Source organism: Zalophus californianus, chromosome 7, assembly GCF_009762305.2.
Source record: "Zalophus californianus isolate mZalCal1 chromosome 7, mZalCal1.pri.v2, whole genome shotgun sequence".
NCBI classification, from domain to species: Eukaryota; Metazoa; Chordata; class Mammalia; order Carnivora; family Otariidae; genus Zalophus; species Zalophus californianus.
The window spans coordinates 54,598,972-54,626,689 of record NC_045601.1 but is presented as its reverse complement, the minus strand read 5'-3'; the positions used below and the strand labels follow the sequence as shown (position 1 = coordinate 54,626,689).

At 36.5% G+C, this 27,718-nt stretch overlaps 1 protein-coding gene across 3 annotated transcripts in view; it reads right to left on the bottom strand.

Moving 5' to 3' along the window:
* The window catches only part of ATG5 (autophagy related 5), a 122,553-nt gene that overhangs the window by 32,956 nt on the left and 61,879 nt on the right, over positions 1-27,718 (bottom strand). For 2 of the 3 annotated variants that reach the window (XM_027603294.1, XM_027603295.1), the window contains one exon: positions 19,151-19,245. In XM_027603294.1, the coding sequence (XP_027459095.1) occupies positions 19,151-19,245 (95 nt within the window). The remainder of the gene's footprint in view (positions 1-19,150; positions 19,246-27,718) is intronic. The other variant, XM_027603296.1, reaches the window with a different exon arrangement.

Below are 27,718 nucleotides of genomic sequence, written 5' to 3'. Positions count from 1 at the left end.
TACAAAATTGTGTCACAACATATGCATGTAGATAGGTGACTTTTTAAAACGATTTTGTTTATTTGAAAGAGACAGAGAACGAGCAAGGGAGGGGCAGAGAGAGAGAGAGAGGGAGAATCAGACTTCCTGCTGAGCAGGGAGCCCGATGAGGGACTCAATCCCAGGACCCTGGGATCATGACCTGAGCAAGAGAGATGCTTAACCAACTGAGCCACTCAGGCGTCCCAACAGGTGACTTTCATGAAAAGATCACAGCCAAGGTATATCTATGGCTTATCAAATATGGTTTCTAAATGTAGACTCAATTCTGTTGAGCTCATGATCAGATATATCATTCCAGTATAGAGACCTTTCCCTCCTACCTGCTCCCTGCAAATACACTCAAACAGTGGCTTGCTGAACAAGCACTTAATTTCCTTTAAATTTTTAGCCTTTTTAGAAGCAGACCTGTGAAAGATACATCCTGTTTAAGACAAGATATATTTTATAAAATGCCTCCAAAGCATCAAAGTAAGATAATACATACAACTGATTGTTTATACTTGATCATATTTCTTAACTGAAAATTAACATTTCAATTTATCACAATCAATCCTGTAAAAGAAGTAACTTGCCTAAGGATTTAAGGAGTTTCAAATATGTATACATCAATATCTATATGTAATATCTATATAATCAATACACATACCAATATACCTATATAGGTTTTTCTGAATGTATATTATCTCCTTAGTACTTACTACTATAAACAATATGCATGGATAACAAAGATTATATAACCCCCAATAAAACCTTGAAAATTAAAAACAAAACAAAAGAAAAGTAAATATGACCCAACAACTAAGATATATACCTCATCAAAGACTATGATACCAGGAAATGAAATGTCAAACAAAATTTGCCAGGCCCAGGGCAGACATAAAGAAGAGGAGCTTAGTCTTGCATTTTTCCTCACTGGTTTTTCCTTCTAATATTCCTAAGTATTCATCCTATTTGTTACCTACTTGAAATTATTAGTAAGTAGTTATTTTAAAAGTATGAGTAATTAAACCAAAAGCAACTGTCATATTTACCCAAAAGAAGGAACCACTACTAAGAATCAAAGCCTAGTAATTCTGTTCTTAAGAGACAGGTGTTGTGTGTTCTGGCATGTTATATGAAAATCATTTATGAGAAGAACAGAAAAAAAAATCAGAAGGTAGTTTTCACTATTGGAATAGATACGTGATTAAGCAAATTTTTTTACACTGTGAAATTATCAACAGATTAAATGACCACCCTACGGGGCATCATTTCTGGATGCTGGCATTCTCTGAGATGGAAGGAAAAGAGACTGAATGAAAAATGTGATAGTCACACAAAGAAACCAATTTGGGTCGCTGATCTTTTTCAAATACTAAGTTAAAGGAACATTATTTGGGACTAAGTTCAGGCTTGCAACTGCCAAGACCCTCTTAGGTCAGCAGTAATTTGGGACGCTAAAACCCATGTCAGGGCAAGTTAGGGAAAGATGGGAAGACAAGTCAATCATTAAAGCAGCAGTAAGACTCTGGCTGACCATCCTAAAGTATAGGTAATGTCTGGCATCTATTACCAAGGTTGACAATTTCTCCAAGAAACTCAAACATTAACTGTAATCTGAGGTGCCTTAATAAATACAAAATAATAATCAAGGAGTTGACTTGATATAAAAGTATTTTCTTAAAAGAGTTATGTATGAAAATCATAGCTTGTGATATAAATACTACTGAACTTAGGTATGAAAAAGCTCTATTTTCATTTTAGCCAATAATTGTAACTTTTTAAGCCATCTCACATTTAACCCAAGCTTTTGTCAAATTTCAAACTTACCAACTGGCCAAATTTCAAACTCACTAAACTAACTTATTTTTACTAAATCTACTCACATTCTTAAAGAGGTATTAAGGACAGGTGAAATTATCAAAAGCAGAGAATAAGTTATATACCAGAAAGTGACAATAAGGCTAATTTTTATAACATTATCATAAAAACACTAAGCATTGTATTACAACCAAAAATTTCTTTGTGGAAGAAGCTAAAAAAATCATTTTTAGGGGAATAATTAAGACCATCTTATCACAATCCATCTCTCTTTTAAAATGATGTATTTAATATTTTGGCTTTTAAAATTATCCATACTACTACACGCTTAAGCATGGAGAGTAAAGTTCATTCTATTCCTAAATTTGAGAGTTCAGGTTTTAATAAATTTCACTAATTTCACTAAAAATTGCTTAATTAGTAATTAGAAAAAGAACATTCTATAAATAAAAGAGAAGGAAGACCACACAATTTTAGCTATCTGTTTCAATCACTTCACACTAAAGGATGTTATGTTTTTACTTTCTGTCCATGCATTTTTCTCTTTTAGAAGAAAAAAAGGACTAAAGGCAGGAAACAACCAAAAGGGTGGAGTAATAAGCAGCCTGATGTGCGTAAAAACTGGAAAACAGTCTCAAATGGAAAGTTACACCAGAACAGGGTAAGAAAATAAAAGAAATGAATTTAACATTTATCACAGGGAACAGTGATTAAGAGTCTGGGCTCTGGAGCCGGGCTACCTGAATTCAAATCCCAGCTCTTCCACTTACTGAGTGACCTTGAGCAAGTTTCAGTAACCCAGCTTTATCTCAGTTACCTCATCTACACAACAGGGACAGCACCAGCACATATCCCAGAGGACTGCAGTAAGAACTAAATGAATTAAAAATGTAAAATATTTAAAATAGTATCTGGCACATAGTACTCAGTAGATGTCAGCTATTACTGTTATTTGTCTACAGTTTAATTACCACCAATATTTTTTAATTTTGAAAGTATTAAATGAAACAATGACCTAGCTCAGTGCAACAAATTAATATTTAGAAAATGCTGACTTTACTTACTAATAACTTTAGTAGCTTGGGATAACAACAATTTTGCATATCTTAATTTCTCTAGCAGTAAATTAGGGACATTTGCTACCAGATTATCTGTGTAAGAAATTAATAAAGTAAAATTTTAAAAAGCTCAAATAAATACCATTTGCTCTCTCATCCAATGCTTTAAAAATAAAACAGCAAATCATGTGCATCAAAAAGTTCCCATTCCTATAAATAACAATTGTTTTAAAATATATCCACCAAATAAGCTTATAATTTATAGTTGCTTTCATTTTTCAAAAATCACATTGGAAGCAATTTAAGTCTAAGATGATCTGAAGAGTAGTAGCTAGCTTATTTAGCAAGGGCAATCAAAACTTGCTGTGTTGGGCTGCCCCCTACAGGCCTCAATTCACCAATTTCTTTTAAAAGGTGTGTAAGTAGAGAATATCATTTGAGTTTTAACATTAAGAATATTAATACTAAAGGAAAGTATTATGTCTCCATTCATTTATTCATTCATTAATTCTAGCAGGAAACAGTTTCTGAGAAACATCCATAAAGATACAGTGAGAAATTAAACAATTCCTTGTCCTTCAAGAATTCAAAGGTTACTGCTTACAGAGAAACTACATAGATTTCGGGGGATCCACAGTGAAGTATTGCAAAATGACTTAAGAAATGTCTATGTTATATCACAATGCTGTGTATAGAAAAAGAACTAGGTTCTTAACCATTAAATTTAGATACATGGATTTTGTAGAAATTTGGGGAAGAAAGTAAAGACTGAAGAGTTTTCTAAAGTTTATTTTTTAAACTCCTATCTCTGCCATCAAATATCCATTTGAACTTTGGGTAAGAGTTTTGCGCAAGCTGTCTTATTTCTAAAATTAGAGGTTTGAATTAGATGATTCCTAAGCCTTCTGTTGGCTCTAATATTCTGTAATTGCATTTGTCATAATAGTAGAAGGAAAAAAAATTTTTTAGAAGGATGTTTTAAAACAAAGTTGAGAGAAAGAAAAAATAATTTCTATATGATACGAAGGGTTGAAACACATATAGAGAAATCAAGAAAGACTTCTTGGGGGCGCCTGGGTGGCTCAGTTGGTTAGGCGACTGCCTTCGGCTCAGGTCATGATCCTGGAGTCCCGGGATCGAGTCCCGCATCGGGCTCCCTGCTCGGCAGGGAGTCTGCTTCTCCCTCTGACCCTCTCCCCTCTCATGCTCTCTCTCTCTCTCTCTCATTCTCTCTCTCAAAATAAATAAATAAATAAAATCTTTAAAAAAAAAAGAAAGAAAGACTTCTTGGGGGAGATGACATTGAATCGAGTTTAGAAGCACTCTGGGAATAAGGCCAATTCCCAGGACGAGCGAACAGAGTAAGAAAATAAAACATCAAGCATGTTTTGAGGAACAACATGTGATACTATTTGGTTGGAGTTTAGCTATGTTTTACGAAAATCAAAGTAACAGGAACTAGAAGTTAGTGAAAATGTCCAGAAGGTAATAAATGCAAATGGTTCTGGTACATTACAATGTACAATTCTAGAAATGGATCAAAAGTGATTCCAAGGTATTGAGTCTAGGACCTTGAATGAAAGTGGTAAAAAAAGAGGGAACTGAAACAAAAAGAGGTTATATGAGTATTCAGTAGTGAGGAGAAACAGACTTTGGGGGCCATGTAGAGCCTCACAGAGAAGATCATGCTAAGACCAGAAATACACTGATAAATGGAATGAGATATTTGTCAGGTATGTCACACCAATCATAAAAATAAGAGAACACGGGAGGCATGGCAAGCCATCATCATTGCTGATAATTCACAGCAAAACTAATGACTTACATCAATAACATAATAACAGCAAATAATATGCAAAAAACTATGTATCAAGCAGAATACTGTATTAAAAGTAATACATTTAATCTTCACAACAACTCTGAGATTGTTATCCCTATTTTACAGATAATAAGACTGAGGTCCAGAGATGTGAGATGAACGCCCCAAATCACACAGCTGAGATATAAACTTAATAAAACTGCCTAACTGAAAATTCTCCATCTTAATGTTACAGATTCAATTCTTTCAAAGTTATTTATCAGAAAATCTATGTGGGAAATTGCCGAAATAATAAAAAATGTACATCTTTACAAAAAATAATCTATCATTTATAGCAATATTCATGCTCAAGCAATATACTGGGTTAAAATTTTTTATTTAGAAATAATTAGGAAGAATAGATCTCTTTTAAAAAATAAACCTTAGAAAACTCTTCAGTCTTTACTCTCTTCCCCAAATTACTTTCCCAAATTTCTACAAAATCTACCTATCTAAATTTAATGGTTATGAAAGGGCACCTGGGTGGCTCAGTCAGTTAAGTGTCTGACTCTTGATTTTGGCTCAGGTCATGATCTCAGGGGAGCAAGCCCCACGTGGGGCTCCGGGATCTGTGCTCAGCACAGAGACTGCTTCATCTCCCTCTCCCTCTGCCACACCCCGCCCTCTCTCTAAAAAAAAAAAAAAAAAACAAACAAAACAAATCATTATGAAGTGGTCATGTCCACAATAATGGTAGAATAAGGATCTCAAATATCATCTTCTCCATAAAAGTAACAAGAACACTGACAAAAACTGTCAAAAATCCGAACAGATCTCTAACAAATAAGAGAATGAATTAGTAATTTTAAAATCTTCCCACAAAGAAACACACAGGACATATGGCTTCAAGGGTGATTTCCACCAATTATTTAAAGATTTAACACCAATCCTTCAAAATCTCTTCCAAAAACTTTAAGAGGGAACACTTCCAAACTCATTCTATGAGGCCAGTATTACCCTGACGTCAAAACCAAAGACATTACAATGTAAGAATACTAGAGACTAATAATCCTTATGAATATAAAATTCTCAACAAAATTCTCTATATTCTAAGAATATAGAATTCTCTACAAAATTCTCAACAAAAACTAGCAAACCAAATCCAGTTACATATGTTATATACCATGACCAAATGGGATTTATCTCAGGAATATGAGGGTGGTTCAACAAAGAAACTAGATATAGAAAAAATATTTGACAAAAATCCACCCCTTTAATGATAAAAATACTCAACAAAACAGGAAAAGTAGGGAACTCAGTCTTTTAAAGGGCACCTAAGAGAAACTTACAGGCTAACATCATACTGCAAGTGAAAGACTGTAAGCTTTCCCCAAGATCAAGAATAAGACAAGGATGTTCAGTTTTGCCATTTCTATTTTGACACTATACTAGGAATTCTAGTCAGGGAAATCAGGCAAGAAAAATAAAGAGCTTTCAAATTGGAAAGGAAGAAGTAAAACTATCTCTTTTTGTAGTGACATGATCTCCTAACAAAGAACATTCTAAGGAATCAGAAAAAACTATTATAGGTAATAAACAAGTTCAATGAGGCTGCAGGATATAAGATCAATATACAAAAGTCAATATTATTGGGGCGCCTGAGTGGCTCAGTCAGTTAAGCATCCAACTCTTAATTTTGGCTCAGGTCATGATCTCATGGTAGTGGGACTCACGACATGAGCCCCGTGTCGGGCTCCCCGCTTGGCAGGGAGTCTGCTTGTCCCTCTCCCTCTGCTCCTTCCCCAACTTGAACTCTTTCTCTCAAATAAATGCATAAATAAAATCTTTAAAAAAATCACTATTTTACATACACTAACAACGAATAATCTAAAAATGATAAAAAAAACAATTGGATCAAAAGATACCTAGGAATAAATTTAACAAAAGAAGTATGAAATTTATATACTGTAAACTACAAAACCTTGTTGAAACAAACTGAAGACCTAAATAAATGGAAAGAAGTCCTGTGTTCAAGGATTGAGAAATTTAATATTGTTTTTAAGACAGCAATACTCCACAAATTGATCTACATATTCACTACAATTCCTACCAAAGTCCCACATTCCTTTCTTGCAGAAAATGATGAGCTGATCCTAGAATTCATACGGAAATGTAAAAGATCCAGGATGGCCAAAATAATTTTGAAAAACTGAACAAAGAGGACTCATGTTTCTCAATTTCAAAACTTACTACACAACTACAGAATTCAAGACAGCGTGGTAATGGCACAGATTAGATAATCAGTGGAACAGAAAGGAGAGTCTACATATAAAAACCATACATTTGTGGACAATTCATTTTCAGCAAGAGTGCCAAGATAATCCAACGAGGGAAAGAGAATTCTTTTCAACAAATCATGCTGGAAGAACCAGAACATCCATGTACAAAAGAATGAAGTTGGACTCCTTATCCCATACTATGTACCAACATTAATTCAAAATGGATCAAAGATCTAAATGAAGGAACTAAAACTATAACACTTTAGAAGAAAACATAGGAAGAAATCTTCTTGAAGATTTCTACAGGAAATCACCTTGTATTAGGCAATGGTTTCTTAGATATACAACAACATAGAAGCATCAGAAACCAAAGAAAAAATGAACTGGATTTCATCAAAATTAAAACCTTTTGTGTTTCAAAATACTGCCAAGAAAGTAAAAAGACAATCCACAGAATGGAAGAAAATACCTGTAAAGCACATATCTAGTAAAGGTCTAGTATCCAGAATATATAAAGAACTCTAATAAATCAACAATGGAAAAACAACCTAATTTAAAAATGAGCCAAGGATTGATTATTAATTCTATTTTATTATGTTATGTTAGTGACCATATATTACATCATTAGTTTTTGATGTAGTGTTCCATGATTCATTGTTTGCGTGTAACACCCAGTGCTCCATGCAGTACGTGCCCTCTTTAATACCCATCACCAGGCTAACCTATCCCCCCACCCCCCTCCCCTCTAGAACCCTCAGTTTGTTTCTCAGAGTCCATAGTCTCTCATGGTTCGTCTCCCCCTCCGATTCCCCCCACTTCATTTTTCCCTTCCTACTATCTTTTTTTTTTAACTATAACGTATTATTTGTTTCAGAGGTACAGGTCTGCGATTCATCAGTCTTATACAATTCACAATGCTCACCATAGCACATACTCTCCCCAGTGTCCATCACCCAGCCACCCCATCCCTCCCACCCCCCACCACTCCAGCAACCCTCAGTTTGTTTCCTGAGATTAAGAGTCTTTCATGGTTTGTCTCCCTCTCTGGTTTCATCTTGTTTCATTTTTTTCCTCCCTTCCCCTATGATCCTCTGTACTGTTTCTTAAATTCCTCCTATCAGTGAGATCATATGATACTTGTCTTTCTCTGACTTATTTCGCTTACCATAATACCCTCTAGTTCCAGCCACGCTGTTGCAAATGGCAAGATTTCGTTGTTTCTGATGGCTGCATAATATTCCATTGTATATACATATCACATCAATTTTTACTTTCTTCCTTTTCTTGCTTCTTTCTGTTTGCCCTGTAGCCCCCTTCTCCCATCATGTAGTAGTGCAGAGGGTTAACCCACAGTTCATTTTTGACAATCTCAGCAATCCTGTCAGCCTCTGGGAGGCTGTGGTTTGAGAACCAGCTGAAGAAGCTGTGGTTGGTTTCCTGGTTCCTGTGCCTACGGGCCTGGGGTTCCTGGCCCCGGTGCCAGCAGATTGGAGTGGAGTGAGACACCAGCCGGCCGGAGCAGTTGTGCTGGAACTCCTTGACAATCACCATGTTGTGAAGTAGGGGTTTGTCTGGAAGTACAGCTTCATCTTGTAGCCCATGGAGATATGTCTGAGATCCTGTACCTGGAGATTGGTCAAGTAACGGAAAATGTCTTCATCGCGTCGGTTGGCTCTTTCCATAGTTCGGCTATTATGGACATTGCTGCTATAAACATTGGGTGCATATACCCCTTCAGATCACTACATTTGTATCTCTGGGGTAAATACAAATGCTGGGCTGTAGGGTAGCTCTATTTTCAACTTTTTGAGGAACCTCCATACCGTTTTCCAGGGTGGCTGCATCAGCTTGCATTCCCAAAAACAGTATAGGAGGGTTCCCCTTTCTCTGCATCCTTGCCAACATCTGTTGCTTCCTGACTTATTTTAGCCGTTCTGACTGGTGTGAGGTGGTATCTCATTGTGGTTTTGATTTATATTTCCCTGATGCCGAGTGATGTTGAGCACTTTTTCATGCGTCTGTTGGCCATTTGGATGTCTTCTTTGGAGAAATGTCTGTTCATGTCTTCTGCCCATTTCTTGGTTGGATGATTTGTTCTTTGGGTGTTGAGGTTGATAAGTTCTTTATAGATTTTTGGATATGAGCCCTTTATCTGATATGTCATTTGCAAATATCTTCTCCCATTCTGTCGGTTGTCTTTTGGTTTTGTTGACTGTTTTTGCTGTGCAAAAGCTTTTTATCTTGATGAAGTCCCAATAGTTCATTTTTGCCTTTGGAGATGTGTCTAGCAAGAATTTGCTACGGCCAAGGTCAGAGAGGTTACTGTCTGTGTTCTCCTTTAGGATTTTGATGGATTCCTGTCTCACATTTAGGTCTTTCATCCATTTTGAGTCTACCCATTTCTAATTTAAAAATCTAAAAGGAAATTGATTTGATCTGATAAAGGCTATGTATCATTCTAAATGATGAAATATATTTTTTAAAGATTTTATTTATTTGGGAGAGAGAGACAGTGAGAGAGAGCACAAGCGGGTAAGAGAGGGAGAAGCAGGCTCTCTGTAAGCAGGGAGCCCGATGCGGGGCTTGATCCCAGGACCCAGGGATCATGACTTGAGCCGAAGGTGGACACTTAATCGACTAAACCACCCAGGCCCCTCCAAATGATGAAATATTAAAACCATATCAATGAATACCAGAAACCAAGCAGAAATGTCTGCTAGGACCATTACTGTTCAATAGTGTCTTAGCAATGTAATACTAGCCATACAATGAATCAAGAAAAACAAATGGTTGATAGAAAACAATGGGAAGAGGTGTTTTTTGTTTTTGCTTTTTTTGGCTGATGCCATAAAACAATATGTAGAAATGGAGATGAAAGAAAGAAAGGTAACACCTACAAAACACCTAAAATAAATTAAAAAGAAAAGTACAGGGCCTATTTGAAGACTTAAAAAACATAAGAAGGTTAATTCTACCAAAATTAAAAATAGAAATTTAATGTATTTCCACTTATAAATGAACAAGAGGCTATGAGGAGTTGATAAAATGATTTTAAAAGTCATGTGAAAAAAATCAATGACAAAATAAACATGAAAAGTATTAAAAAAAAAAAAAAGGTAAGGGGTGAATTTCCCCATCAGGTATCAGAGGACTAAGTAAAATCAAATAAAAATAATATGGACTTAAGAATAAACAAATATACCAATGGAACAAAATAGGGAATCCAAAAATAGATCCCAGGAGTCAAAATATTTTAATGTAAAGCAGAGGTGGCATTTTTATCTAGTAGGAAAAGGATAGTTTATATCAGGAGTCAATACACTATGGCCTGCAAGCCAAATTGTGCCCTTCCCCTGCTTTTGTAAATAAAGTTTTACTGGAACACAGCCATGTCCATCATCTGCAAATTGTCTGTGGCTGCTTTCAAGCTACAGAGTTATACAGGTGCAACAGAGACCATCAGGCCTGCAAAGTAGAAAATATTTACTATCTGGCTCTTGAAAGTTTACCAGACCCTAGTTTATTTAATAAATGATCTTATTACAGTAAGCCAGCAGATGGAAGGGAAAAAAGATGTACCTCTATATTTCACACAGTACATAAAAATAAATTCTAGATGAATTAAAGATATACATATATAAAAAACCATCTATCTTACAAGAGAAGCTAGGTCAGATAATGATGTACACAACCTGCAGATGTATAGGGAGGGGCTACTTAACAAAAAAATACATGTACTACTAATTTAAAAAAAGATATGACTGGCTATCTTTCATCTAAAAATATTATCAAAAACAAACAAAAACCAAAAAACAAAACAGTAAGTGCTGGCGATGATATAGAGAAATTAGAACTCTTGTGCACTATTAGTAGAAATGTAAAATGGAGCAGCTGCTATGGAAAACAGTATCCTGTTTGGATGGCAGCTCCTCAAAACTTAAAAAACAGAAGTAACCATATGATCCAGCAATTCCACTTCTGAGTATATACCCAAAAGAACAGAAAGCAGAGTCTCAAAGAGACCGGTACACCTATTGTGATGGTAAATTTTCTGTGTCAATTTGGTTGGGCTGTGGTGCCCAGATAAATACAGTTAAATATATATTATAAATTACTCAGTATTTCTTTTTGAAATGACTGAAAAACAAAATTAAAGGCAATAATATTCAGTTTACCACCCATTATGTCCCTGTTCTTTTTCTCTGGCCTCTTCTGCTATATGTTACTGCAAGATATCAACTAAAATGGAAAACATTGGAAGAAAAGAATCTCAATTTCTCACCCAAACTGCCACAACCCTGGAGGAGGAGGAACCCTAACAAACACCACCATGATTTGCCACACATTTCTATTGTTCTAACTTTTCAAAATTCATAAATCAGCATTTCTGAAAACAATCTAAAATTCTGACTCCTTCTTCAGTCTAGGAAGTGCCAAGTTAATCTCTGACATCATTTAACTGATAAACAACTTCCAAAAACAACTAAGAATCATGTTAACTTTCTTAGAAAACAAGTACTATTTATCAGCTTCAAACTAAAACTAATACCGTTAGGTTGTTTCTAAGAGGATTCTCTGAATTTATTTATAACCTCTAGAATAACATACAGAACAAAGTAGATGATTAAGTAATCTTTATTGAATAAATACGAACGGACATTCAGATTATTAAAAATCTTAAGAGGATAAAAAGAAAACTTAATATGGTCTAACCCTTTCATTTGCAACCTTATTTTCCCCCAACTCTGGGCTCAAGACTTACTATGTCCCCTCTGCCTACAAAGCTCTTCTCATCACTCTTTGCCTTCCTTAATTCCACCCATCCATCAACTCTTCAAGAGACATTATACTTCATTAACAAAGCCTTCTTTGCCCTCCCAAACTAGATCAAATTCTCCTTAGAGGATTTAGGCTTCTGTTGTATTATATACCTCTGCTTCACAGCACCAATCATTCATTCTGGTGATTTTACATTTGTTTGTATACTTACTTGATTAGTTTCTTTCCACCTTTGAACTACAAGCTCTATATAAAGGGTGATGTATAATATTAATCAACATTTGTATCTCCCATACATAGCAGAGCATGGGATGCAAATATCTATGAGTCAATGAACTAGTTGAATGAATGAATGAATAAAATAAACTTTTCTTCCACGAAGTATACTGGCAGCATAACATTTATGAATCCATTGCTTCTTGAAAGACACAATAAAATGGGTCCAATTTTCACTCTACAACCTAAATACCAATGCCTGAGGACTTCACGGTCACTTTACAAATCTTTTTAACAGATATCCTCATTAACCACCATCTGTTTACATGTGCTATTCTAAATAACATTTAGGTTACATTTCTGAAACACTCTCTGCCATCAACCTCATCTCTAGAATACCAGCTAATATGAAGCACCTGGATTTCAGGAACACAGACCCGAAACCCATACACCAAACTAAACTGTTATGTAAATGACAGAAATGACACATTTTGGTCTATAATTGATCTCTAGACTACTTTTGTACCTATTTTACTTGTACCACTAAAAAGTCTGTCACTAGATTATAGTCATTTTGAGCCCATACAAACTACAGATGAAAAACAACTGAAGTTTTCCAACAATCTGAACACAAGGCAGCCTTTAGAGAGTCTTGCCAGTTAGAGGTCTTCTAGGTTTCTATCAATTTATTTGGTCAAGGTGGACTTCACTTGATAAGTATGTCCTGAAAATTCTGTAAACTTAATTATACTTTTTAAGTCTCACCTAGGTCTGATTTCTGGTTCTTTCATATTTCATTTGTGTGCTCCTGAGTCAATAACTTAAAATCCCACAGCTTCAGCCTCCTCACAGGTAAAATCAGACAATGATCCCTACTTCATATCATGGTTCCGAGGCTTCAAAAGATGTAGTGGGCCTGACTCAAGGATGCTCAGTGCCCCTTCCTTTTCATACCCCTTGCTACACAGGAATTTTATTATGATTCTGCAAAGAAAAATATTTTAGTAAAAGTGGTGTCTTTCATTTATCTTAACAGACCTAGATTTTCAGGTTCTGCTTAAATTTATTATTAATTTAAGGTCTCAAATAGCACAGAGATTTATATCTAGTATGTTCAAGAAATGAAAGGTTCAGATTCATCAAAATATTGCATAAGTAAAAGCTACACTGAATGGAATATATTAACCATACAAACGAATCTGCTATAAAGGAGTCAGCAACAGAAACCATGTGCATTACCCTTTAGACCATATAATTATAAGAAAACAAAGCAGAGTCCATCTTTCTTTGGTCAAGGCATGAATGAAGATTCAAAAATACAAAACAGAGAAATGGAAAAAGCCAAGAATGGCAAAAGAAAGGAAATAGGCAAAAACTAAAACTCCTAAATTTTTATATTCACTTATATACCTTACTCCTAAAATTTTAATCAAATTCAAGTAAGAACCTAGCTGGAAAGGCATAAAGCTAACAGGAAAGTTGGCTCCTCCTGTTTGAGGAAAAACTACCAACTTCTTGGCACAGGAAAGATCAGGCAGCAAGCTCTTTCCTAACAGAGTCCCCACCTGGCAGCCATGTTTTGTCAAGCACATTTTAAGAATTCTCTAGCTTCCCACTTTCAATCTAATTATAGAACTTTATAAAACCATTTTTTCTCTCTCACACACACATTCTCTTCCTTTTCCCTCCCCCCTCACATTCTCTCTCTAAATCCTTCTCTGTTGTGGTACCACAATGAGAGGTATGAATACATCTGACAATTTTTCCCTGAACATAATGATAAATATTAAAGAACACCTCCACTCTGTACATCTGTACATCTGTACATCTGCACCATGATTCTAACAATAATAACCCCTACACAATAAGTAACGATAGTATAATATACTTTCCCTATAGGAGCTTAAAATATTCACAGTATAAAAACCATAGTAAAGTATATATGCCAGAACCTGCCTATCCAAGTAAGTACTAGGAGGTATATAGTTCAGAAAAGTTTTGAAATTCCTCTTTGGGGAATGTCTTTAGAGTTTGTGTTATATTTTATTGCACAAATAAGCTATTTTGCTAGGATCCGGGAATGTATTATAGTACTTTACTATGGAACTCATGGTACAACAGAATAGCTCCAAATCAACTACTGATGACAGATGGAATGATTTAATGAATTAACAAATACTCACAAATGCCTATTACATGTCAGGCTCTTTTCTAGACCCTGGACAGACAGCATGAACAAAACAATTACCCTGTCTTCATGAAAAAGATAAACCACCTTCATTTTTAGAAGTGATTAAAAGTCATAAAGCACTGTAAAGGAAATGTTTTGTTGTAAAAACAATACATTTGCTCTGAAGTCAGGAGTTTAAAAAAATAAGAGTGTCACTGATAGAATTATATAAACCTGTAATATGGCTTCTTTGAAGAAAAACTTTAACCAGATATATGAATTCACTCAGTCATGCCCCTTTCATTTTATGGATGAGGAAACAAAGGCCCAGCCAGTCTGAGTAACTTGCTGTGGATGCACAGCTTGTCAGTGTCAGACCTCCCACAGAGTTGTGGAGGCCCGCCCTTCTAGTTCAGTGCTCTTTCTAGGAAACACAACTTTTTTTTCAAGGACAAGTGCTTTAGCCTTTGTCTCCAAAATTTTCCAACCTTCTGAGCTCAATGAAGTTTACATGTAGTCACAAACTGTTGAACTAGGAAACAGAAGCAGAAAAAGGTCAAAACAATTTTCTACTAAGTGAATAAAACAAAATTGTGACATTGACACTATCGTGCACTGCTTTTTCAACCCTTCCAACACTTCTAGCTCTTTTTCACTTTCTTCTGCTCTTCTCCCTTCATTTTAGTTAATTTTATTTTTTTCAAGATTTATTTATTTGAGAGAGAGAAAAAGAGAACACACATGCATGGTGGGGGGGGGTAGAGGGAGAGGGAGAGAGAGAATCTAGAGCAGACTCCCTGCTAAGAATGGAGCCCAAGAAACAGGGCTGGATCCCAGGACCCTGGGATCACGACCTGAGCTAAAATCAAGAGTCAAGACGCTTAACCGACTGAGCCACCCAGGTGCCCCTTGGTTAATTTTAAAAGTGTTTTGTTTTCTTAACTACTACAGTAGCACTAACCTTTAAAGTCACCATACATTTAAATCCAAGGAAAACTGCTAGCTTTTTCAGTTTGGGATTATTTTTTTTGTTTTATTTTATTATGTTATGTTAGTCACCATACAATACATCATTAGTTTTTGATGTCGTGATCCACGATCCATTGTTTTTGTATATTAGCCAGTGTTCCATGCAGTACGTGCCCTCCTTGATACCCATCACCGGGCTAACCCATCCCCCCAACCCCTCAGTTTGGGATTATTTAACTATAAAGTCTATTTTTAAGCTTTCACATTATATGATCTTCGGTGACTTTTTTTTTTTTTTTGGATCTTTGGTTTTTCATACCCTATTAATTTAATACTTCAAATTAAGTAATTATGAAGTACTCACAGTATATGAAAGACTGTGCTAAATCCCACTAGATTTTTTTTTTCTTTAATACAGCCTTGCCTTCAAAGATACCACTAGCATTTTGAGGGTATTATTGCATTCTGGATGCAGGCTATATCAAGACCTATCTAACTTGGGCAAAGTGCCTGCATCGGTCTAGATTGAGAGGGTGACTTTCAAACTGTCAAGCCCCAGGAGGAGTGGGGTCAAGCCAGCTGAGCCAATCCTGCTTGTCCGCACCCAACCTCCCCCTCTAAGCTTGGCCCTAAAGTGGGCTGCTGCTTAAAAACCATTTCTGAGGGGCGCCTGGCTGGCTCAGTCAGTAGAACATGCAACTCTTGACCTCAAGGTCACGAGTTCAAGCGTCACAATGGGCATAGAGCTTACTTAGAAAAAAAAATTTTTTATTTTTAAAATCCACTCAGAAAACTTAAGGACTACTCTGAAATTCTATAACCTGTTATTGTTTTTAATACGTACTTCAACCACCAATATCCACATCAGTGATGGTGAAGAAGTAGACTCTCTCTACGGGGTTTATGGACTACATGAAGAATCCTACTCACTGTAGGTATTATACTTAGTCCATAAAACCTGGCTCCATTTTGGCTTTTCTCTATGGAATAACTAAAAGCATATCACTAGTGAATCTAGCTCTGTAAAAGTTTGTCTTACAGAATGCCTAGGTGGTCAGTACAGAGGCATCTAATGTGAGATATTTCTTCTCTCATACAACTAGGCTTCCTGCCATCTTTCTTTCTCACATCATTTTATGCAACTATAGGAACCATTCTATTTGCCCACTGTCAAAAAGAACAGTTTTCCAAAACTGTTGCACCCCTCTCTTTTCAGCAGATGGCTTTATTACTCGCTACAAGGAAAGACTGATGCTTTCCCACATGAGTAGCAACAATTTTTCCCCTCCTATTCCTTAACAGTTCTCTGCAAACCTCTCGTCTGCTGGGTTAACCTTCACTGTTAATCCCGATCCCCAAATGCTTTGCTCCATCAGTTACTTTCCTTCTTATTTGATAAACACATTCTTCCAAAAAAAATCCTAAAAGTCTTTTCAGTCCTAGCCTTCCCATGCCTGAGGAAGTTTAGCTTTCCCTAATAACCTAGCAGGTTTTCTCCTTATGTATAATGAAAAAAAAATGTTACCACATTTCTTCTCCCTTGCTCTGGCTACAAGAATACTTGGGGTCAAATCTGCAGGTCAATTTTAATAAATCTGAGTATCTCACTCATTCACAGCTTATGTAATTTCATGCTGAGTTTCCGTTTTTTATTTTCAGTAGTTTTGATTTTAAATTCTTTTCTATTTTGTGATTATAAATTCTTGTAAGTTACATCAGATGTTTCATGATACGTAGCTCTGACTTTAAATTTTGTTTTCTCATTATTTGTGTTAATTGCCTCAGATTCTTCATAATACAAGACTATGTATAAATAAATCAGCTGTGGTATTTCCAAACCCACTGTATAATATCTGTGATTAACAAAGACTTGTGGAATTAAAAAAAGGAAGCAGAGAAGTGTGGCTAATTAGATCATCTGGTCTTATTCCAACAGGAATTTTTCTCATTTTATTTCTATTGTACATATTATGAATCCATGATTTAAAAATAATCTAGGGGTGCCTGGGTGGCTCAGTCAGTTAAGTATCTGTCTTCAGCTCGGGTCACGATCCTGGAGTTCCAGGATCGAGCCCCGCGTCTGGCTCCCTGCTCAGCAGGGAGTCTGCTTCTCCCTCTGCCCCTCACCCCGCTCGTGCTCTCTTCCTCTCTCTCTCTAAAATATATATATATGTGTGTGTGTGTGTGTGTGTGTATATATATAAAATCTTAAAAATAGTCTACCATTATGTTAATGAAATCAATAAAAAGATACCTTATTTAAATCAGAAACACTTTTCATTCTTTGAGTATACTGGGATTTTTGTTTACTTACTTTTAATTAAACAGTTTTCCTCTTTAATACAGTTATACGATTGATGCCTCTATAAAAGATTTAAAAAATTGGGGCCCCTGGGTGGCTCAGTCGTTAAGCGGCTGCCTTTGGCTCAGGTCATGATCCCAGGGTCCCAGGATCAAGTCCCACGTGGGGCTCCCTGCTCAGCAGGGAGCCTGCTTCTCCCTCTCCCTCTACCTGCCGCTCTGCCTACTTGTGCTCTCTCTCTGTTGAATAAATAAATAAAATCTTTAAAAAAAAAGATTTTAAAAAAATTACTATAGAGTCACTATGAGTAAAGACTGTGGGACACTGAAAATGGCTACAAGGGGAACTTATGACACCATCTCTCTGAGTTTGAATGGAAGTTCTGCTTGATTAGAGCCCATGCCTGTAATATTATGTTTCCAATTTCTATTCTCAACTGCTTTTTCTCTGGAGATAGTTGGTAACTTACTTTCTGGAATACCATTCACTCAACAAATATTTACAAAGTATTTGCTATATGCAAAGCACCTAGAAATTTTATTTTATTTTATTTTAAGATTTTATTTATTTATTTGACAGAGAGAGACACAGCTAGAGAGGGAACACAAGCAGGGGGAGTGGGAGAGGGAGAAGCAGGCTTCCCGTGGAGCAGGGAGCCTGATGCGGGGCTCGATCCCAGGACCCTGGGATCATGATCTGTGCCAAAGGTAGACACTTAATGACTGAGCCACCCAGGCACCCTGCACCTAGAAATTTTAAAGTACTCTACAGAAACAGGAGTTTCTTCACCCGCATAAAAGTGTGCTATAAGGAGATTCTACTTACCTATTTTGTTGTACAACACTAAAGACTCACCATTTAAAACAAATACATCAATTCCCCTCATTTGTGGTAGCTACGTTTTACAAAGTCACTGCAAACACTGAATTAGCAAATGCTGAGCCACTGTTCCTGGAGCAAATATAGGGTTGGGTTACTGTGTGTTTCTGGTCACAAAATGTTCTTCAACTGACCAATACATAACCTTGTTTTATGTGTGTTTCTTTCTAATTTATTTATTATGAGAAAGAGAGAGATAGCGCACACATGGGGGGATGCAGAGGGTGAGGGAGAGAGAGAATCTTAAGCAGGCTCCACGCTCAGCACGAAGCGGGACCAGGGCTTGATCTCACAACCCTGAGATCATGACCTGAGCCAATCAAGAGTCAGATGTTCAAGCGACAGAGTGACCCAGGTGTCCCATATGTGCATTTCTTTTTAAAGATGGCACTTCAGCACTACTCTTGGGAACCATTTTAAACAACAAAATCATCAATAAAAAGCACAAAAATGTAAAAAGCATAGCACTAAACAGGGAAAAGAAACTTGTTTATAGCAGGAAAACAGAAACAAGAAGGTACGGCATTGCTGAATATGGGTGAATCAAATTTCTGTAGCTTTGCATATGTCCATGAGAGCGCTGCTGAGTACTGACTCTGGCTTACAAATAAATTTTAGAAAGCAAGCAAATCTGCAAATAAAGAATCCGCAAATAATGAGGATCAACTGAATATGAGTCAAATATTTCAGTGTAGTCTCTGACTTGTTTATCACCAAAAGATAAGCTCTGGAAAGAAAGCCCTAACAAATACCCTTCAGTTACTATGCAAATTTAAAGAGTTTTGGACTATACTACTTCAAGAAGTAAGATGTCTGAGGCATTCACAAGTTGGTATTGTTAAAAATGTTACTTCCTACCTGATATATTCTAAAAGGGATATAACGAAATCCATTTTCTTCTGCAGGATATTCCATGAGTTTCCGGTTGATGGCCCAAAACTGGTCAAATCTGTCTGTAATGATAAATTATTTGTTATTAAAAATGAACATTATAATTTAAAACCTCACATGAAGAAATGAAAGTTGTTAAACATCCTCTTAGAAGTTTCTGGAAAAGCATCATTTATATATATTTTATTTTTTTAAGATTTTATTCACTTATTTGACAGAGAGACACAGCGAGAGAGGGAACACAAGCAGGGAGTGGGAGAGGGAGAAGCAGGGAGTGGGAGAGGGAGAAGCAGGCTTCCCACCGAACAGGGAGCCCGATGTGGGGTTCGATCCCAGGACCCTGGGATCATGACCTGAGCCGAAGGCAGATGCTTAATGACTGAGCCACCCAGGTGCCCCTTATATATTATTTTTTTAAACTTATCTTTCCATAACTAAACATAAAGTAAAATATAAAATAAATTTTTCTACATTATTGCTTCCTCTTCCTAGATATTTGCATAGACATTTCATCTCATAAGAGAAACCCTGAACAGATGACTACTTGTGTCATCAAGGCAAAAAACCAAATAGGGCTGAATGTCTAGATTCCCTATCCTATTGCTACTGTCTAAATCTTAACCAGAACTTATTTAAAGAAACAAAATCAAAACACCAAACACAATAAACATTAAACAGTAAAAAAGACAAAATTACAGGAAAGGGTTTGAAGGAAATGTGGAACTGACACTTAAGCATTAACTGCTGATTGCAGCTTAATCTCAGTGATTAAATAACTCCTTTTTAAGTTTTCCAGGTTCAATTTAAAAAAAACCACTTTACTCAGATATAATTCACATATCATAAAATTCACCCTTTTACTTTTTAAATTCACCCTTTTAAAGTGTACAACTCAGTGTTTTTTAGCATATTCAGAGCTGAACAACCACTGGCAGTATCTAGTATCAGAACATTTTCATCCTCCCAAAAAGAAACCCATACCCATTAATAGTTACCCACCTTTTCCTCTCTTCCTATCCCCCTAGAAATCACTAATCTTTATTCCAGACATTTCGTATAAATGGAATACGGTATGTGACTTTTGTATCTGCTTTTTTTTCCCCTAGCTTGTTTTCAAGGTCCATTCAAGTTGTAGCATGTCTCAGATTTCATTCATTTTTATGGACAAATAATATTTCATTGTATGGAGATAAATTTTTTCGTTTTGTTTACCCATTCATCAGTTCATGGAAATTTGGGTTGTTTCTACTTTTTCGCCATTATGAATAATGCTACTATAAACATTCACATATAAGCTTTTGTACTGGATGTGTATCTTCAATTTTCTTGGGTATAAACCTAGGAGTGGAAATACTGATTTATATGGTATCTGTTCAACTGCCATATGGTAACTATGTTTTCAGAAACTGCCAAACTGTTTTCCAAAGAGGCTGCATCACTTTACATTCCCACCAGCAATGTATGAAGGGTTCCAATTTGTCCACATCCATGTCTACGCTTGTTATTGCATATCTTTTTTTTTTTTTTTTAAGATTTACTTATTTAAGAAAGAGCATGCACAAGTGGGGGCCATGGTGGGGAGGAAAAGAGAAAGAGGGGGAGAATCCTCAAGCAGACTCCCCACCAAGCACAGAGATCAACATGAGGCTTGACCCCAGGACCCCAAGATCAGGACCTGAGCCAAAAATCAAGAGTCGGCGGCTTCACTGACTGTGCCACCCAAGTGTCTCCCCACCCTTTTATTAGAGTCACACTAGTGGGTCTGAAATGTTATCTCATTTTTTTTTTTAAAGACATATTTATTTGAGAGACAGCGAGCGAGCACACAAGAGTGGGGCTAGGGGCAGAGAATCTCCAGCAGACTCTGCGCTGAACATGAAGCCCCAGGAGAGGCTCAACTCAAGACCCTGAGATCATGACCTGAGCCGAAATCAAAAGTAGTTGGATGCCCAACTGACTGAACCACCCACACGCCTCTCTCCTTATGGTTTTGACTTATATTCCTCTAATGAGTAATTATGCTGAACATCTTTTCATTTGTTTACTGGCCATTTATATATTTATTTTGGAGAAATGTCTATCAAATTCTTTGTCCCCTTTCTAAGTGGATTGTCTTTTTTACTGTTGAGTTGTGAGATTTTTTTTTTTTTAATGTATTCTGGCTACAAGCCTCTTACTGATAAATCTAGGCAAATATTTTTTCCTATACTGTTGTTTTTTAAGTAACTCCTTTTTGACTTACCCAGAATCCTACCTTAAAATTACTTTTTACACTCAGAAATTTATCTCAGAGTCAAATCTCTGTAAAGCACATGAATAGCACCAGAATTTCAGATCAGCTTGGTATTAAAGCACATTCTCCACTATTAGACTCGTCTCAATCCAAATTATAGCCAATGTGTTGATACAGTTTAGGTCACTATAATTATATAAAAGAACAAAGTTTAATTGTTTTTTTTTCTTCTATCCCTGTCCTAGAAGACTGTGACAGTCTCTAGGCCTTCTCTATTCTCATTTTCAACTTCAATCTGGAAGTTCATACTGTATCAGCAACTGGTAGGATAGGTAACTCAGAATCCAGGTAGTCTAATGTAATTTCACAGATGACAATGAAGGCCTAGGTTGTTATGAGTTTCATGAAGAAGTAAGACCAGACTCTCAGTCTTCTGATTCAAAGCCCACAACCGTTTCAACAGTTGCAACCACAAAACTTCATCTTAATGCTAAGAGTAGCTCCTTTAACCACAGTCCTTTCATATATGAATCGAATATTCTTTCAATGCTTTTTAAAAAGTATCTATCATCAACTATCAAGCAAGAGTGTGACAGCTAAATAAAAATGATTCTTCATGATAACCTGAAATTTTACTCACTGCCTCATCATCAAATTTCTAGCACTTACCAAAGTTCATGCATAACATATGCTCTTAAAGCAAAGAACAAACAAGAAAATACTACATATATAACCTCTTTGTGAAAACATTTTGGGTTCCAATCCTAGGTATGCAACTAAATAGCTAGGTGACTAGAAACAAATCAATTGAAAACTAATTCACTTATAGATGAAATAAAGAAGTTCAATTAAATAGTTTCTAATACCTGTTCCAAAAACAAAACTTTATAATTATCTAAGACACCCTCTTTTATTAAAATAGCATTTGCTAAAAACCACAAGCAAACCTTTATTACAAGAGAAATCTAGATAGTTTTTAACAGAGTACTTTTTAATAAACAACAGTGGTTCTTAACTAGGAGAGACTTGTGCTCACCAGTAGGTCTGGAGACATTTTTGGCTGTCACAACTGTTTATGTGATACTAGTATCTTGTGAGCAGAGGCCAGGGGTGCTGCTAAACATACTACAATGCACAGGACAGTTCCCCACAACCAAGAATTATCTGACCCAAAACGTCAGTGAGAAGGAAAGCAAACACAAACAATAAAAAGTACAGAAAGGCAATTAGTCAAAAGTTTTTACATATCTATATGGCAAAAAAAAAAAATAAACTGGAAAAAGGAACATTATTGTGCCCATTATCATTTAATGACTCTAAGCTTCAAAATGACCCTTTAACATATGTCCTGCCCTAACAGACACAATTGAAGCATTCCTTTCCTTTCTGTGCAGGTGCCCACACGCGTGAGTGGGGGGGTGGGGGGGAGCAGAGGGAGAGAAAGATCTTAAGCAGGCTCCATCAACGCAGGGCTCAATCTCATGACCCTGACATCAGGACCTGAGCCAAAACCAAGAGTCAGATGCTTAACCAACTGAGCCACTGAGGTGCCCCTGAAGCATTTCTATTCTTACAACCACATTAAACTTTCTCAGTAGAGGGCTAAAAGGACACTGCAAGGAGAAAGAGCTTCCTGCTTGCATAGGCACACTGAAGACCCCTAGACCCTGTCAGTCCCTGATTTCCTCAGGAGGCCCACAGGGTGGCTTACTTGCCACTTCCCATACAACTGCCACTCCCTCTGCATGCCCAGACCACTTGTTGCTAGTGGCCTGCACTCCAGTTGTCCTGACTGCCCAGTGACTGCAGACCAGCTCCAGTCTGGGTAGAAGAGTGAATTTCTCTACTAATCCAGTGGATTGAACTATATCTCCTCCCACAAGTTCTAAATCCAGTCTTGGCTAGAGGATTCTTATAAGTGTGACTTTCCTCCCTTCGCCCTAGAGTACCATATGCAGTTTTCTTATATCTTATAGTCACTCTTTCATCAGAGTTAATAATTCTTCATATGGAATTTACCCTGTTTAACCTTCTGTGTGATTTCTACCTCCTGACTAGACCCAATCTGATACAACTATGTTTAAAAGGAATAAAGACATAATAAAAGATATGTATTAATTAATAGTAGCTTTCACTCTTCTTATAAAACTGTTATGTTCTTACATAAAATAGGTATTTCCTCAATAATACTAAAGACATTCCAGCCAAGAATAATCTAGCTTTTATAAGTCAATGTTATTAACAAGAAAGACACAAGTAGAAGGAGGAAAGCAGTCCTGAGATTGAGTGTATAACCAATCCACTCTTTCACACTGAATTCTGTAATATCAGTATTTCTTCTAACCCCTAGTCAATAACTAAAATAAAATTAGAGTTAGGATGCCTTACTACCTTCCTACATATTGATGAATCAAGAACATACTGACTTGTTACCAAGCAATACTTTGAATATAACTATGCTATTAGTTATTATAATTAAGTCATAAAAATTATTTATCAGTCATAAAAGCAACCTACAAGTAAAAGAAGCATAATGGTCTTTAGCTGTTCATTTTTTAAACTATAATTATAAGTAAATATACATCAATTTCAAGAACTTTCACATTAACTTAGTTCTAAATCTAAAACAAAACAACTAAGTAGGAGAAAATTAAAACTATTGGTCACTTAGTTTATTCAAAGAACTGGAGAAGGGAAGATAACTTACACCCTTCTTGCCAGAGCTATTAACAATATGACTAATAATTTGGTTTCTGTTTTTTAAACTTAGCTTATTCATTTAGGAAGGCTACAAAATTAAGAATCACACAACTGAAGGACTGCCTTATAGAAAGTGAATCTATTTTTGTAATAAAGATATTAAAAATAGAATTCCTCAAGATCCTGGTGGTCACCAACTTCTCTCTCTCATTGCTGAATTAAGCTTCTATATTGGTCTTGGAAATTTTTAAAAATTCGGGAAAAAAACATTTTTAAAAATCAGAATCTCCCGAAGAAGCTTTTAAAGTTTTCTTTGTTCCTCACATGGAAAAAACTGCAAGAAAAAAGCAGCAATTTTAAACAATGTATCTGTTCTTTCACTTAAGCTTTATGAGTGGCAAACTCAAGGCAAAATAAATTTTAACATTCTAATGTCACAAACAATACATGTGTCTAAAAGCTCCCCAGGAGACATGGAGGACATCTAAGGGACTACAGGGACTGCTATTTAGCTTCAGTTCGGCAATGTGGCATTGCTGTCTGGCACCCTCAAACTATAGGAAAGGAGGCAGCCTCCACATGCATGCTCTATCCACTTCCTAGTCTTTCAACATCTGTGATGTAAAAAAAAACATATTTACAGCATCCCAAATCAGTGTCAGCACATAAAACATAGACTTTAAGCTTTTCTTTGAAGAGAAAAGCAAATAGTTGAAAATCACAGCTTCAGAAAATTTTGCATTTATCAACAGTATTATTCGAATCAGTACTACAATTGACCTTGTAATATATATAGTGTTTTGACCAGAGGCTTTCAAAATACGTAACAGAAAGTATATAAACCTATTTGAATTAATTTCTTCATATGTAATATGTAAACATCTTTGTAAAGCAAAACAAACAAACAAAAAATGAGTAACTTGGTAGGTTGCCATACACAGGTGCGTTAAATAGGCGACCTGTATCTTCAAACTCATTTGCCTTCTAAGTCAAGTCAAATTAAGAGAATCCTAGGTTAATAGGGTGTTTAGCTGAACCATGGCAGGGAGCATTCTCTCTGTGGCAACACATCCACTGGTGCTTGGATGCTGCTCAACAAACTACACCCACGTGTTTCTATGAGCCCTTCTCTTTGAGGTTTAAAGTTACTGAGCTATATCAGTGGGGGAGGCCCTAACCAAAGCAAAGAAGCCTTGGGAAAGCTTCAGGGCCCCTGAGAATTCATCATGAAGGTAGAAGAAGGCAAGACCAGAGGGCTGGCTGAGAGGAGTGTTACTCCTGAAGAAGGCTCATCCCGAACATAAACATTCATCTTGGCAGGAGGATTGTCCTCTGGGGAATTTGTTGTTTGAATGAATCAAAAGAGTAATAAAACCTGGATCTCAGGAAAATTTCAATGTGGGCTACCAATTGTCTCATAATAAACTGAGCGATGACATTTACTCCTTTGCCCTACAATAGAAGTGCTACCATCTGGAAAACCAACATTAAGGAAAGTAATCAATATAAATACATATTTAGGGTATAATTTATTCTCTCTGTATTCACTGCCACAACTCTTCAAAAGCACTGTCAGCTTTCACGGAACCACGGAGACAACCTAATTGGACTCTGTCCTTCCACTTGTATCCCTGCTCAGAACATTCAGAATGGTCTTATAAAACGTAAATCAAATTGTATCATTAATGAGTGATTTTCCACACATGTTTCTAATGGGCCATAAGGAATAATGCTCTGTGATGTACTTTAACAATATGGTTTTAGAAGTACTAGAATCATTACTTAAAAATCCACTGCACTCACTTCCTTATTGCCTGCAACGGGGGAGGACTGCTCCCTGCCCGAACTGCATATGAACAACCAAAATGTCTTTCCCTCTCACCGTCTGGAAACGCAGGTGCTCCTGAAGTCCTCTGAGATCTCACTGCCCATCAATCTGTTTACTTACTAAGCTCCAAGTCATATGATTTTTCGTTTCTGTCCCTAGAAAACACCAAACTTGTTCCCATATCATAGCTTGGAATCCTCACTTTTCTTATCTTCACAAAGCTGCTGCTTTCTGATCATTCAAGTCCCAATAGAAGTAGCACCACCTCCTCAGAGAAGATCCCATCAATTCAAAGTGAGGCATTGTTCTATTTTCTATCTAGACATTTTTGAAATTGAATTTTGAAATTACCCAACTCACGTGTCTAATTATTTCTTGTCGCTCTCCCCCAACTAGATATAGTTCCATGAGGGCAAGGCCTTTGTCTTCAGTCCTAGAAAGTCCCTGGCACAAAGTAGATGCTCAATCAATGTTTAAGCGACTAAATAACGATATGACTGACTGGTTTAGGGAAATGCAGAACAAAAAGAAGGAATTCCAAACGTAGCATGGTATGGTGGGAAAAACAGACACTCTGGAGCGACACTGCCTTGGTCTGCTTCCTAGCTTTGCCATTTAATAGCCGCCGGAGTTTGAGCAATAGACTTTTAAACTTTGTGTCCCAATTTCCTATAAATGGAACTGCCTGTAAAATGAAGATATTAATAGTACATATTCATAAAGTCATTGGAAGAAATAAATTAGTTAATACATGCAAAATACAACAGTGTCTGGCACAAAGTAAGAATTACATAAGTGATCTTAGGCTGCCTCAGAGTCAACAAAAGAAGACACTGAGCTTCCAGATTCAGCAACAAGGTAGTGAACTGTCAAAACCAGTATGGGAAAGTGGTTCTGCCAAAACCTCATCATCACAAGACTGCTGGAGCGTTCAGTCTGGCTCAGGGCCAGAGAGCTTGCACCACTCACATCAAATTCTGTGTGAATGCTGCCTCCTGGAGTTATGCAACTGAGTGGCCTTTGTTAACCAGGTGGGAAGACTGAGAGCCATAATACAATCCAGCGTATCCCCTTCTGCTTCCTCCAACCATTTCAATTACCATATAAACCCTATCCTCTCATGCTGTGGAAACAATATAGTTACATTTACCTTCCATCAATTTCGATTGCATTAATCTCCAGAAATGGGGAAATGAAATGGTGAAATGGTGGTGGGGGCAGGAATGGTGGCCCAAGAACACCTAGGTCAACATCTGAGTCCTCAAGTCTTGGCAGGCTCATCTGAGTTCTACCTCTACTATCTTTAAGATCTAATAACAATTCCTTCTCAACCCCTCCCTCTCCTAACATGTCTTAAAATATTACAAGAGAGGGGATAAGCATGGTGGGAAAAAAAAAATGAGGTTTCTTGTTGATCTGGGAAGATGAGAGGTTCAAAACTGTTATACTTTACAACACAGGTCTACAAACAGAGCCAGTAAAAACTGGTTACTTCATAAATGGTTTAAAAAACATTGCTGGAAACTTAAAGAAAACTAATCTTACCTGGAATTTGAAAAAGCAGACTGTAAATTTTAATTTCAACATCACAATAAACCATAACTGCAAGTTATAACATCTCTAATGTATTCCAACAGTCAATCCCAGTAATTGACTTTATTTTTACGTAGACAGAATTCAATAACTGTATCCCAGCCAATTAAGAAAAGTTTATTTCAAATTGGGCCAGTAATTACATAAAAGGGCCTCAAAATTAAAAAATGTCATGATGCTA